This window comes from Eutrigla gurnardus (genome assembly GCF_963514095.1).
Source record: "Eutrigla gurnardus genome assembly, chromosome: 24".
Classification (NCBI taxonomy): domain Eukaryota; kingdom Metazoa; phylum Chordata; class Actinopteri; order Perciformes; family Triglidae; genus Eutrigla; species Eutrigla gurnardus.
The window spans coordinates 13,516,084-13,530,434 of NC_139935.1; the positions used below are offsets into that span (position 1 = coordinate 13,516,084).

A 14,351-nucleotide genomic window follows, 5' to 3' on the forward strand; every position below is an offset into this window, starting at 1 on the left:
CACTGGACTCCAATCTACAGTAGAAATGACACAATTACAATCCCATCTCCACATTAATAACCTGTTTGAGCCCCTCCGGTCTGGTGTTCTCCACTGGCTTCCCATCTAGAAGGCACTCCACCATCTGACCCCCCCTCATCTCCCTGACCTCATCCCCCCCTACCAACCCTCGTGGGCCCTCAGATCCACATCAGCCGGTCTCCTCTCCATCCACAAATCCAACTTCCGCAGCTTCGGGGCCAGAGCCTTCTCCAGGGCAGCTCCCAGGCTCTGGGACTCCCTTCCCCAAACCATCGGTGATTCTGAGTCCCTCACCATATTCCAGTCCCGCCTCCAAACCCATCTTCTTTCTTTCATTGTTTTGTCTGATGGTCTGTTTATCTCTTGTCTGTAAAGCGTCTTTGGGTTCAGAAAGCGTGATATAAATTGAATGTGTTATTATTATTATTAGAAATCCTTCAGCCTCTCAGGAAGGGGGGCTCACATGATGCTTGGTCTTGTAGTTAGTGATTGTGTGCCGGCCCTGCCAAACCCCCTTAAAGTCATGGACTTGGAGCTTGTTTTCAGGTGTGACTCTAGAAGTGGCTTCAGCTGTTTGAGCTGCCTTTTGAAGTTGCTATTTAAGGAGTTTGTATTGGTCTTTGTCGCCACATTGAAATGCAGCATTTGTCTCACTGCATAGGCGCCTTACTTCCTTGTTGAAGCGAGGCTTGTTGTTGCTATGGTAACAGGTTTCTTCATGGAGACGTGGTTGAAATCTCCCAGCACCAGGACTGCAGAGTCCTGTTGGAGGACCCAGAGACTGTTTTCACACCGACTTCATCTGTTAGTCACATGTCATGACTTCACGTCAGCGCCCCCTTGTGGTTCACATGGCTCATTGTTGTTGTGAAGTCAATTTGGGCAGCAGGACACATTTAGCTGAAGAGAATCCCAATGAACAGCTTATTTTTGTGATGAACCAATTTTCATATTTCATAAGAATTCTGCTTCATTTTGTACATAAAGTGTTGACTTAATGTTGTACTTTATAAACAAGTATTTGATTTTGTATTTCAGGGTTTTACTCTTATTAATCATTTTGCTCATTTCATAACAATTGTACATGATTTTGCTGTTTTTCATAAGTTTTGAGCTCATTTGACTTAGTTTAAGGAATGTTGTTGTTTATTGTGACTTTTTATTCATGACGATGTTTTATATGATGAGAAGAGAAAGCAAAAAGCAAAATGAAACAAAAATACCAAAACTAAACTAACAAATATGAGGCCATGGGATGATCAGTAAATCAAAGCAAATTTCAAAATAAAAGTCTGTATTTAGAATAATAAAAAAATATTAAGGAATAAAATCCAACTCGTATCTTAAATAAAAAATAATTACATTTAATTAATTTCTGAAAATCAGGAAATGATCCATTCGCCATGATGCACTTTGATACTGGGATTATTATGAATTGAATTTAGTATAAAACCATGCAGTAAGATGTCTTGATATTTTTTATAATGATAGTCAGGATGACTCTGAACCAGAATCCATTGTAAATATTAGCAAACTTCTTAACGAATAATTTTAATGTTTTTTTGAAAATCAGGAAATTATCCATTCGCCACTTTGATAATGGGAGGGATTATGGGTTGAATTTATGATAAAACCATACAGTAAAATGTTTTGATATTTCATATGATAGTCAGGATCACTCTGAACAAGAATCCATTGTAAATATTAGCAAACCTCTTAAGGAAGAATTGTAAGTAATATTTGAAAATCAATTTATGATAAAAACATACAGTAAAATGGCTTGATATTTGCTAAAATAATTTTCAGTATCATTAACAACTAGAATACATTGAAAATATTAGCAAACCTATCATTTTTCTCATGTTTAACCGTTGCAACGGGTATAAAAACTGCTTTCCTATCCATTTTGGCTACCTCGGACACCCGTACCGTAAGTGCAGTAATAGATGCGCAACTGATAGCCTACTCAGCGGCGGCTGGCTTGACGGGGCTTTTTCAATCGGCGGCTGGCGTGACCGCAGTCCGTGGCTTGGGGTCATCATGCTGGGGACTCTACCACCTGTGCCGGGTGGTAGAGTCTGCCTCATGAAGTTTGGTAAAGTTGCGCTCTCCACGCTCCATGACTGAGCGCGCACGAGCGTGGCACTCATTACAGCACATTTCCTCTGCGCTCTGGTGGTTTAAAAAGGAAGATACAGTGTAACAAGTATACGATGGCTTAATGGCTGTATGTATGTGTGTTGATGACATATGCACAGTAAATAAGGAGAACATGTAGTTATTCCTGCTGTGTTCTGCAGTGATCTAATGGAGGGTATTTATTGTATCCTGTATTACATGCAGGAGGGCCGTCTCCTCCTCCTCCTCCTCCTCCTGCGGTGACAGCGCTGATTCAATATTTCAAATTATTTTGATTCAAGATACAAGTTGGATTTTAAAAGAAGGTGTTTATGCAAAAAATATCACTCAGTAAAAGCATCAAAAACACTGCTGGAGTTCATCATGATAACGCGGATCTAACGTATGATATGGAGTGTAATTAAACGTGTGCGAGTCATCAAAATGATAATAGTTCTTCTCACGTTTACTTCCTACAATCTGACTTCAGTTCACCACAGCTCCATCTGTGTCGCTGATTCCCCTCCAGTCTCCAGAATGTGGTACCGGTACCATGCCTCAGAGTTTGCTTACAGGTAGCAAATGTATTGAATACTTAACATGATCCAACTATCTAATGTTAAAATAATGTCGTCCACTATTTGGGAATCAGCTCGGATGTTTACGCATTCTGTTAAATTTGTTCTGAAAAATAAAAAGCGTGAAACTAAATAAAAATGATATTTTTTCAGAAAAGTAAACTGTAGATGATATTGCCTGTTTATAGACCAATACAAGCACAATAAAAGCATGAATTTACATCTCTCAAGACTCCACGAGATGGCGCTGTGCTGCAAATGCTTCATGATAACAGCTGCAGGGATGAACCCCAGAAGTTAGCGTCACACAGAAACCCTCAGCAAAATGCTAATTAGACTTTTCCTTTAGAATATGGCAAAAACTAATGCAGCAATTCAGCTGCAGAGTCAGAAGTCAAACTCAGGTCAGAATTCCTGACTTCTGACACTGTCAAGTTTTAATGAAGGAATGAAGCAGGAGGAAGATAATTATAGATTTGTATTGTTATAATATACAATGATTTATTTTTGGAGCACCACATAAAATAAAAATAACATGCATGAACATTGACGCTGTCCACCTCTCAGTCTCACGTCTCCTGTTTCAAAGAGTGGGGGACAACATGGGGACAGCGAGAACTTCGATGACTACATGAAGGCAATCGGTGTGAGCTTCGCCACCCGGCAAATGGGCAATATGGCCGAACCCAATCTGAAGATCAGCATGGACGATGCTGGCTTCATTTCAATGAAGTCCGAAACCACGTTCAAGACCACAGATCAAATTCAAGCTGAGTGAAGATTTCGACGAGACGACCGCAGACGGCCGAAACACCAAGACCATCATCACGAGTCAACATTGGTCAAGATAGGGCGATCAGCCGAATGGCTTAGTGCTGGCGCGAACGGTACATTATGTATATCTCGTAAATGTCCCCACTAATAATGCATGGATTGTTACCAAACTTCTGCAGTAGTACACATAGGGTCTGTACTCACAAAACGAGGCATTTGAAAGTTTGTAATTACACCAGGAGTTTATTTAAAAGAACACTTGCCTGATAGCTTCTATCCTCGGCTGCTAACGCTAAACTAACGCTACCGCAGCGTAGACACCACTTCCATGTTTACCCAGCTGTTTCCATGACGCGAGTTTCATGCCAGAGTATGAAACATTTTTGCTGAATTTTTATAAATGCCTGTATTATCAGGTCAACAAGTGTTGACAAGTGCTGACCTGATAATACAAGCATTTAATACAAGCAGCTTCACTTGCACATACGTAGCAACAACAGTATCCTTAAGGCTACATGACGTCACGTTAGCTTTAACGTCTATCAACATTTAGTAGCAAGATAGCAACTGTACCTCATTGGCCGCTTTACTTGAGAGAAATAAAAAACAGGTCTTCAGTTCTTCCTTAAACATAAATCCTCGCTTCAATGTACTCCACAAAATACACTTGCGGAATACTGAGGTATCTCCGTACCGCGAACGTGGTCCAAACAACAACAGTCCCTTCAGTAAACCCGCCCCCGTCTGTCACTTCAGAACTTTGGTTCCTACGTGAGTTATGACTCTCTTCAAGCCCGTAAGACTTGTAACTTCAAAGAAAACAAATAAAACAAAATAAAGGCAGTTTGACATTAAATTGTTCTTATGTCTTACTATTCATGTGCATGTAGCCTATTAACTCGTGAATGTATTACTATGTATGCGTATTAACTTGTGTATTTATTGATCGATTCAAATATGTATTAACTTATTTATTTAACCTATTTATTCAACTGTCGTTGATGGCAGCTACACTACTCACTCAGTTGTCTCCTGGAGGACGGACACTGAACAGCGCTGGTTGTCTTCCACAATATAGAAGTCATGACTCTCGAACAGTAGTGGTTGAACGTAGTAATAGCAGATATGTGATGTGTCCAGGTATCTGATCTGTGTCCAGGTATCTGGTCTGTGTCCAGGTATCTGATCTGTGTCCAGGTATCTGATCTGTGTCCAAATGTCTGCTTTAGTCTCTTCTCAAGATGTGGAACTCTGAGTGTTGTGACCTCACTAAGTGACTGTGGCCAGTCAAGTTGTACTCATTGGAATTTGGAATGTCGAGTTCAAACCAAAACACATTTGAACACAAAAATATATTTTTAGTTTTAATTTGATTTGAAACAAACTGTATTTCACAGTGTACAAAAGTCTTTCAACATCCATAAAACTCTTTCCCACTTTTTCTATGCATGAAAAGTCCCAGAATATGTTCTTTTATGTACAAGGTGTTACCATGTTTATCCTAGAAGAGACTGCTGTTCCTTCTACAGGTGGACTTATTTGTTATTCAACCGAAGGCAGATTTTTAGGATTTTCTAAACCTCACATTCTGCTGTTAAGTCTGCTGGTCTGGTTGAAATGATGGCGTACCTGGAGGGATCTGAAAAAGTCCCTTTGCTGCCGGCCATGTTTGTCTGCGGAAATAATAAGACCACACTGACAGCATTAATCTGATAGGAACATCTAAGTGGTTTCCTGGTTGTCATAGTAACAGTCATGTAAATGTCATCAGTAGGTAGATTCTTGTCTGATTAAAAGTTTTTTGGTTTCCCAGAAATGCAGTTCTGAGAAATGTTTCTAAGTAAAGAGTAAAGCTCCACCTCTTCCTGTACGCAGATCTGAGGACAGCACAGGTCTGGAATGAGACATGATGTCCCAGATGTGCTCAATAGGATTCAGGTCTGGGGAACAGGCAGGCCAGTCCATAACATCAATGCCTTCATCATGCAGGAACTGCTGACACACTCCAGCCACATGAGGCCTAGCATTGTCATGCATTAGTAGGAGCCTAGGGCCCACTGCACCAGCATATGGTCTCACAATGGGTCTGAGGATCTCATCCCGGTACCTAATGGCAGTCAGGGTACCTCTAGCAAGCACATGGAGGGTTGTGTGACCTCCCAAAGAAATGCCTCCCCAGACCATCACTAGGCCACCGCGAAACCGGTCATGCTGGAGGATGTTGCAGCAGCAGAACTTTCTCCGCGGCGTCGCCAGACCCTGTCATGTCGGTCACATGTGCTCAGGGTGAACCTGCTCTCATCCATGAAGAGCACAGGGCGCCAATGGCGAATCTGCCAATCTCTGTGATCTCTAGCAAATGACAATGGCATTGCACGGTGTTGGGTTTTAAGCACAGGGCCTATTTGTGGACGTCGGGCCCTCAAACCACCCTCATGGAGTCAATTTGGGACCGTTTGAGTTGAAACTTGAACATCAGTGGCCTGCTGGAGGTCATTTTGTATGGCTCTGGCAGTGTTCCTCCTGTTCCTCCGTGCACAAAGGAGCAGATATCGGTCCTGCTGTTGGGTTGTTGACATTCTTCGGCTCCTCCACGTCTCCTGGTGTACTGGCCTGTCTCCTGGAATCTCCTCCATGCTCTTGACACTGCGCTGGGGGTAGAGTTCTCAACGGGCCTGAAAATTACAGCCCGACCCGACCCGGCCTGCGGGTTTTTAAACCCGAACCCGACGCAGCCCGACACACCAGCATGAATTTTCGGCCCGAACCCGACCCGAACCCGACCCCCCGCGCGCCTGCATTGTTTTCCTCATACACTTGTTATCACGATCAGACAGACAGCAGATGTGAATTCAAATGAAACTTTATTTAAAATTAAAAGATTTAACACAAACAACCGAAACTTTAAATAGCCTATATAAATAAATATGCCGTAAATAAATATTAAATTAAATCTTCACACAATATAAAAAGAACTCAAACACTTCAATCAGGCAACTATTTCACACCACACATCGTAAACACTAAAATGGACACACAATAGGCATCTAAGTGGAGGTTTATAAGGCATCGTGGAGGAACAGTAGTGCGTCCACAGTGGATGGACTGAGGCGCGTCCTCCTCTCCTCAATGGTACGGCCAGCCACACTGAACAGTCTCTCGCTGCTGCTGCTGCTGGCTGGCACACAGAGCACCCCGTGAGTGCGTCACGCAGCGTCGTCAGGTGTGCGTCTGCCCCATGAAGCAGGCAGCCAGATTGACCAAACGTGAACAGCAATGATTCACAGCAAACAATATATAATTTACAACCTACAATTTTTTTTATTTTTTATTTTTTAATTAAATGTGTTTTATAAAAAAAAGGAAGCCCGAGGCCCGACCCGACCCGGCTCATTTGCGTATTTTTTCGGCCCGGACCCGGCCCGAAACTTCGGGTCCCGTCGGGTTTGTCGGGCTGGGCCGACCCGTTGAGAACTCTAGCTGGGGGACACAGCAAACCTTCTTGCCACAGTGTGCATTGATGTGCCATCATGGATGAGTTGCACTAAATGGGCAACTTCTGTGGGTTGGAGAAACCGCCTCATGCTACCTCTAGTGGTGCAAACACTGGCAAAATTCAAAAAAGGAAAAAATCTGCCAGAAAGGCCGAGAACCGAGAAATGGTCTGTGGTCACCTTCTGCAGAACCATTCCTTTATAGGGATGTCTTGCTAATTGCCACTCGTTTCCACCTGTGGGCTGTTCCATTTACACAACAGCAGGTGAAATTGATTCCCAATCAGTGCTGCTTCCTAATTGGACAGGCTGATATCTCAGATACAATACAGGGCTCCAGAGTGCGACCATTTTGGTTGCAAATGCGACCAAAATTTTTATGAGTGATTTTTATGAAATTGTAAGCACAGCATCTCTTTGTGTTCTCCTGATGGTATCGTGGTCTAAACCAATAAGAGACAGAGCTCGGGCGGGTCCTTGCCTCTGATTGGCTGTGGTCCTTTTCACTGCTGTAAATTTTGTCAGTTTGAAAAATGCGAGCGAGCTGAGCAGGTACTTTTCTTTGAATATGAAGAGAGGCAGAAAGCCTGGCCCCAAGACAATTAATTAATTAATTAAAAAGCCCAAAAATATGCCTTCAGACAGGACTGGTTGAAGCAATTTCCCTGGCTGATCTACGATGAAGAAAGGGACTCAATGCACTGCATTTATTGTCAGGAGTGCGGTCAGAATATGGCCGGTAATAGTGCGTTTGTGGAAGAGTCAACAACATTCCATGTCCAAAAAGCATACATGCCGTGATAAGTGTGTTAATAAAGCTCTCCCAGCTGCATTTCAGCGTCAGGCTGTATCGTTCACGTCCGCTGAGGAATCTGAAATGATTATAAAATTCAACGTCAAATACAATATTGCAAAGGAGGAGTTGTCGTTCACTAAATCTAAGTCCGAAATTATTCTGATGAAAAAAATAAAGAACTAAAGAACAAGACAGCTGCGGAGGTTGGAAACGCCACGTACACGTCATTCATGATTGACGGCGACACAGACGTCTCTACGAAGGAGTGCGTTATTGTCTACTGACGCATTTTGCATAAAGGGAGGCCGGTCAACATGTTAATTGGACATGTCGGGTGGAGCATGGACACGCACAGTGTTTGAAGGCCCAAATTACAGCATGAGACATCATGAATAGGAAATTGTATAGTAGCCTATTCCTAATATTATTAAAAATGAATAGCCTAAGTAAAAACATAAGTAGGCTAGGCTAAGATCACATAAACAGTTTTCCATATACAATCTATAGGCTAGTGACCTGTATGATCTTTTTATTCTTGAGGAATTTATGCTGCCACAAAGCAAGCATTTGCTGCGTTTGGGCATCAGTGTGCAGATTGGCTGGAGAAAACGGGTGCTCTGGGTGCTGATGGTGCTGCAGTTAACCTAGGCCATAAGGGGGCGTCATTATGTAAAAGGAGAGCGATGAAAAGGTGACCGTTTTCGTGTCACCTGAATTTTGTGCTGGTGCACCTAAAAAAAAAAGTTAGGCGCACCAGTGCAACCAATGCATAAAGTTAGTCTGGAGCCCTGCACAACCTTGATTTGAATTGAATATCCAAAAATATGGCTTGAGCTTTGCTTTCTTTGTAAAAGAAAACTCACAAGGTGATATATTGATACCTGTATTTTGTGTTTCTTTCTTTTAGTGTCCACATTGTGGAAAGTCCTTCCTCAATTCCTCGTTCCTCCAGAATCACATCCAGCGGCGGCACCCTGATGAGTACGAGACCGGTACGTCGCACATTCAATCATTTAAGGATGTCCTGTGAAGATGTATTTGCAGCTGAAATATGATACGCTTCCTCACATTGTGTCGTGACACAAACATCTTGTTTTCTTTGTTCTTCTACGTCCTTCCAGAGTTCCGGTCAGACAGTGAGAAGAAATCTCAGATCGACAGCCTGAAATCGGAGATCAGCGTTCTGAAGGAGCAGATTGTTCAGCAGCAACAGGACCTGCAAGCCAAAACAGCTCAGGTAGGAAAAACGACACCTTTTAAAGCAAAAATGGCAAACTTCTGGTTCCTGCTCGTTTGATTTCCGTCGTGATTCCAGGAAAAAGAGGGCCAACACGAGTCTGAAAAGAACCAGGTATGTGTTCTTATCCAACCTCATCATTATTATGTCGTTTACGCGTAATTTGAAGCCGTGAAACGTCGCCTCCCAGTTGCTGAACGAGCTGAGCAGGATGCAGACGTCGGTGGCGGAGCAGCAGGAGAGCGGCCGGCGGCTGCAGCAGGAGATGGGCAGGAGGCTGCAGGAGAAGGAGCGCACCATCAAGGCCCAGAGAGAGCAGGTTATAACACTTACACTCGCACAGCCAGGAAGTGAGGCGGGGGGTCAGCCCTTGTTCAGGATATCCTGTATTTGGCCTCAGATTGTGTTGTATTGAGACATGATGATACTGTATATTTGACAGGAACCATAGTGCACAGGAAACGGATACTTTTCCTGGAATGGCACCACAGTTTCCCATTACTAACAGCTGAGCAGCCAGAGTTCACAAACTTGCATTGTTTTAATAAAAAAGTTGATTATTACAATTATTCCTTTTTCCATCCTGTCATTAAAGCAGATGGCACTGACAAAACCACCAATCATAAATGCTCCTTTTCCCAACTTCCAGATGCGGAATATTTCCTCAAATCCACCCACCAAACTAGTGGAATTACCAGGTATGGAGACCATTTCAGTTCCTTTTTTTTTTATTGAAGGAAACGTCATGTACGATCTCAACGCATGCATGTCTTCTCTGTCTTCCAGTCATCGTCAGTCCACCAGCTCCGGAGCCTAAACCAAAGAGAGTTGTGCTTGGTAAGTGAGTGGCTGTCGTCTTATCAGGAAATAAGAACCTGTCACTCCCAGAGAGGCTGAGCATGCGCTTCCATGCATGAAGGATTTACAGAGACAGCCCCCCTTTAAAAAAAAACATTTGACCTGACTTTTATCAACGCCCTTTGACCTCATGTGCTGTCCAATTAGAGGAGCCAGTCTGTGCTCCTAAGCTGGATCCTATACAGGAGCTGTCAGAAGAGGAGAAAGGTAAAACAGGCAACGAGACCACCGGAGCCGACCGACTGCATGATGTCTGCATGGATGCATCAGTCTGTTGTGGGCAGCCTTTTTCCTTAAAGGGACGGGTTGTGTTTTGTTGTGCTGGGATGTATAAGGTACTCCCTCTGCTACAGTGGACCCTCATACATCCCCACTACAAACAATCCAAACGATCCACTTTTCAGAAAGGGAGCTCCTTGTCTGACATTCGTCGACGTTGCCGATCATTCCATCCATCCGTCATCCGGTTGCCTTGTTTGCTGCAAATCAACTTGTAGACGTTCTCCTCTTCTGCCTGCCCCGCTGCAGACACATCCATTAACCCGACCTTGCCTTTGGCATCGAGCTTGCTGTGAAAGTTGACAAATGCATGCGTATCGTTTCCCCCTATTTGCCGCCTGTAGCCGTAGCCTGATGGTCCAGATTAAAGGAGACCTCTTTTGTAGACTCGAGCAGCTTCTCTGAGAGGCGGCCAGCGGAGAAGAAGGCCGAGCCCGTGCCAGAGAAGAAGCCGAGGCTGACCAGCAGTGCTCTGAAAAGGAACCCCAACATCAAGAAAGAGATGCGGCCGGATCTGGAGCAGGCTGTTATGGAGAAGCTGGAGAGCCTGGGAGTCAAACCTGTAAGTACCTGCAGCCGTTTGTTGCCTCCGTTGAACTTGTTCAGATGAAGAATGCCCATCATAAGCAGAACTTCCCTCGACCCTCCTCTCAGGATCAGAGCGGTCTGAAGGACAGAGCGCTCACTTCCATCCTGGCCAAGGTGCATTCAAAGCGGGAGAGCGTCGCCAAGGCGATGCCTGAATACTGGCGCCATCGGGAGGAGATAGCCAGCACTGTGGAGCAGAAGCTGGGCGGCGAGAGGAGAGGCAGCGACCCTGCTCCCGAGTCTCAGTCCAGATCCAGGCAATCGGTTCAAGGCGAGTCATCAAAAAGCCTCTTAGCATGTGAGATCATCTCCCCTAAGTTCTAGGAACCACACTGTACTACTTTGTACGACTAGCTTGTCATCCATGCATTAGCGGCTTGTAATTGGTTTTGACTGTGTGCACACATCACTATCGGTCTAATCTGGGAAAGCTTGTTTGCTGCCACATAAACTAACATAAGCTCTGACACACAGTCTGTGTCTGATCCTCTAATAGTGTTTCTGTCTGCGTGCAGTGTTGCAGATCCGCCCTCGATCCAGCAGCCTGCCGTCCAGAGCCACCCAGGTGATGTCTGGACCTGCAGTCAAACAGGCCAAGACGCCCCAGCCGGCACCCAGGATCAGGACCGCCGTCCAACCCAAGACCTCTACGCCCAACGTCAAGTCCGCTCTGAGGACCTTCACATTCAAGTAAAGAGAAACTGGATAAAATAACATGCTTTCTGTAGGTTGAAGTTGAACGATGTGTTAAAATCGGTTTCTGTGATTCTCGAGGACCCCTCCTTTCAGTTCAGATGAGGAATCGGAAGAAGAGGACACGGATATTGAGGAGGAAAAACCCCCAAAACACCAGAGGGGTAAATCGCCACAGTCAAGACTAAACCAGGTCCAAATCAGACCAAGCAAAGCCAGGCCGGCTCAAGCCAGACACTCCTCCAGCCCCCAGCTGGCTAGGGGCTCGCTCGGTGGTGGGACCAAGACCGCGGTGACGAAGATGGGCAGCGACGAGGAGGACGAGTGGTCGGAGCTCAGTGAGCTTCAGGAGATTGACCCGAAACGTCTCCAGAGTTATAAAGACCAGAACGGCAACGTGGATAAGAGGAACTCTGGCAAAGGCAAGTGTTCTGTTCTGAGTCCAGGTTTTTTAGTTTAGTTTTTCATTCATGGTAAACAAAACTCTGAAAACCTGAGAAATCAAAGATATCATTTAGAAATGTCAACTTGCATTAATGAGAATGTATTTTATGAATTCTTTTAGAGAACAAAATCAGTGACCTGGCTGGAAAAATGGAGAAGCAGTTTGCAGAGAGAGCAATAAAGAAACCAGCAGGGGGCATCAGCGTGTTTCCAGAGAGGCAGGACGAGGTCCAGGAACTCACGGTGAGATTCACAAGTGGTGTCATTGTGATGTGGTGGAAAGCCGTGTCGGCCGTGTATGAATGACGTTTCCATGGTGACAGTGCACAGATCTAGAGGAGAGCAGTGAGTGGATGGTGTCCTCCCTAGAGGACAGACAGGAAGTGTCCAAACCAGCCCCGGGCTCTGGACCAATGAGGAAGAGCCTGGACTCCCCCAGCACCAGTGTCTGGGGAACCTCCACAGGAAAGGGAGCCAAATCAGGTCAGCCCCAGTCATAACTTAATTATCTAGTTTTTTGTTTGTTACTGTAATGGTAGTATTAAATCCTCCTATCGGTACTCTGTATCAGCAAGTACTGAAATACAAGTACCAGCACTTTGTCTAACTCTTAATAATTCATGTTGATGAATTATGTCAGGCTTGTCTTCTTTATTTCATGGGCTGTATATTGAAACAAAAACATGGCGCATTTGGGTACTGACAGGGATGCCGGTTACCGCGGCAACACTTGGTGCTGTAACCCTGCTGTGTTGTGCCCGGCAGGTCTGACCGAAGCCGGAACAGGAAGCACCCTGAAGAGCAGCCTGTGCTCCCTCAGCGACTTCAGCGACTCTGAGGACATTAGCAGTAAATACAATAAACACTACAGCTGAGTACAGGTGATGCAGCTCTACGTCAAGCACAGACACAAAGACCTCCACTCTTCAGACACCTCCAGTCCATCCTGCTCTTCTTATATGGAAGCTGTGATACAGAGAGAGAGAGCAATATGAAACAAAGGGACATCTGGGCATAAAAGAGCATTTTATAAATACGAGAAATGAGATATTCCTGACTCACCTTATGCCTTGTGCAAATCCTTTACTTGCCTTAGACCATTTCAACCCCTGTATATTCACTGAAAATCTAACCCACACCCACACCAGATGAGATGCCTAATGTAGTTTGTGTAACGTTTTGTAAATCACATTTTTATAATGCCTTCATGTGTTACATTAAGAAACGAGATGTGCTTTTTGTATAGAAAATAATTATACCAGGAAAGGCGTTTTCATCCATGGGTTCGACTCCCGACGGTTGCATTCTGAAAGATTGAAACTGATGGTCTACACGTATTCAGTGTTGTGAAAACATGCGAAATAAAGATGACAGCTTTTTCCAACTCGTATCGACTCGTGATCCTGATTTGAGTCCACGGAGCCCGGAACCTTCCATCTGGTCTGCTGGATTTACTCTGTCGCATGATGTCGCACAACATGCTAATTCTGGGAACATCGTGAAATCTGTAGCGTAAATGAAGCATTAAGCTCAGTTTGACCCATTTAAGGTAGCTAGCTAGTGAGCTAACTGCTAGCATGTCGGCTATTGTTACCATTACGGTTAAGTTCTCTAATAGTGACATAATGTTAGCGATTAGCATTAGCAATGTATTATATTAACACTATATGTAGAATTAAAATACTTGGTCCTGAAAGACAGAGTAGGTTATTTGGGAAAACCAGAGACTTTGAACGCATCGCCTTTAGTGCCGTCACAACCATGCTGAACCTATAGGTGGCAGTGTAACAAGTATGTAAATGTTAAATGTTGATGAATGCCTCTCCCTTACATTTGTCATGTTGATTAATTTCCAAATTATACAATTGTATATTTTATTGCTTTATTTTATCCGTTTTTAAAGTGTACTTGTATATTTTTTTTAAATATTGTTTGAACCGGTTAAACAATTCAAACCGGTATCCAATAGCAACAATAGAATACGCCTATGTCACATGGAACAGGTTGGATCAAAGGCCATGGAGAGCTGCAAGCAGACTCTCCAGGAGAAGGAGGAGCAGTGGGAGACCACCGAGAGCTCCTTGAGGTCCCAGCTGGACCACCTTCAGAGCCAGAGCCCCAAGAAGAAGAAGTCTTGGTTCAGAAAGCTCATGCCTGGCTCCAGAGGTCCACGCTGAGGACAGGAAGCACATATCTTATAACTGAATGTATATATCATTTAGAAATTAATGTACATATACTTTTTCAGTCCAAATCCTGGTGAGCCGCAGACTGAGCTCTATCTTACCGACAGCAGCAACACTTGCAACCCCACCCCTCTGAACACCAGCCAGCAAGCAGAGAGGAATGCCAGCGCCAAATGATTATTATTATACATCATTATTATAAGTATTACTACTATCTCATGTTACAAACAGACAATGGTGGTGTAGTGGCTAAGGAATAAGACACATTATCAAAGTGTTGATGGT

At 44.1% G+C, this 14,351-nt stretch overlaps 1 protein-coding gene across 1 annotated transcript in view; it reads left to right on the top strand.

Moving 5' to 3' along the window:
- The window catches only part of LOC311010081 (cilium assembly protein DZIP1-like), a gene marked incomplete at its 5' end in the record, with an annotated part of 48,952 nt that extends 35,816 nt beyond the window's left edge, over positions 1-13,136 (top strand). The window contains 10 exons of the mRNA XM_084004562.1: positions 9,278-9,337; positions 9,668-9,716; positions 9,805-9,855; positions 10,542-10,717; positions 10,810-11,014; positions 11,259-11,433; positions 11,518-11,858; positions 12,002-12,123; positions 12,204-12,363; positions 12,646-13,136. Of these exons, the coding sequence (XP_083860688.1) occupies positions 9,278-9,337; positions 9,668-9,716; positions 9,805-9,855; positions 10,542-10,717; positions 10,810-11,014; positions 11,259-11,433; positions 11,518-11,858; positions 12,002-12,123; positions 12,204-12,363; positions 12,646-12,755 (1,449 nt within the window). The 3' untranslated portion in view covers positions 12,756-13,136. The remainder of the gene's footprint in view (positions 1-9,277; positions 9,338-9,667; positions 9,717-9,804; positions 9,856-10,541; positions 10,718-10,809; positions 11,015-11,258; positions 11,434-11,517; positions 11,859-12,001; positions 12,124-12,203; positions 12,364-12,645) is intronic.
- Between the last annotated feature and the right edge of the window lie 1,215 nt (positions 13,137-14,351).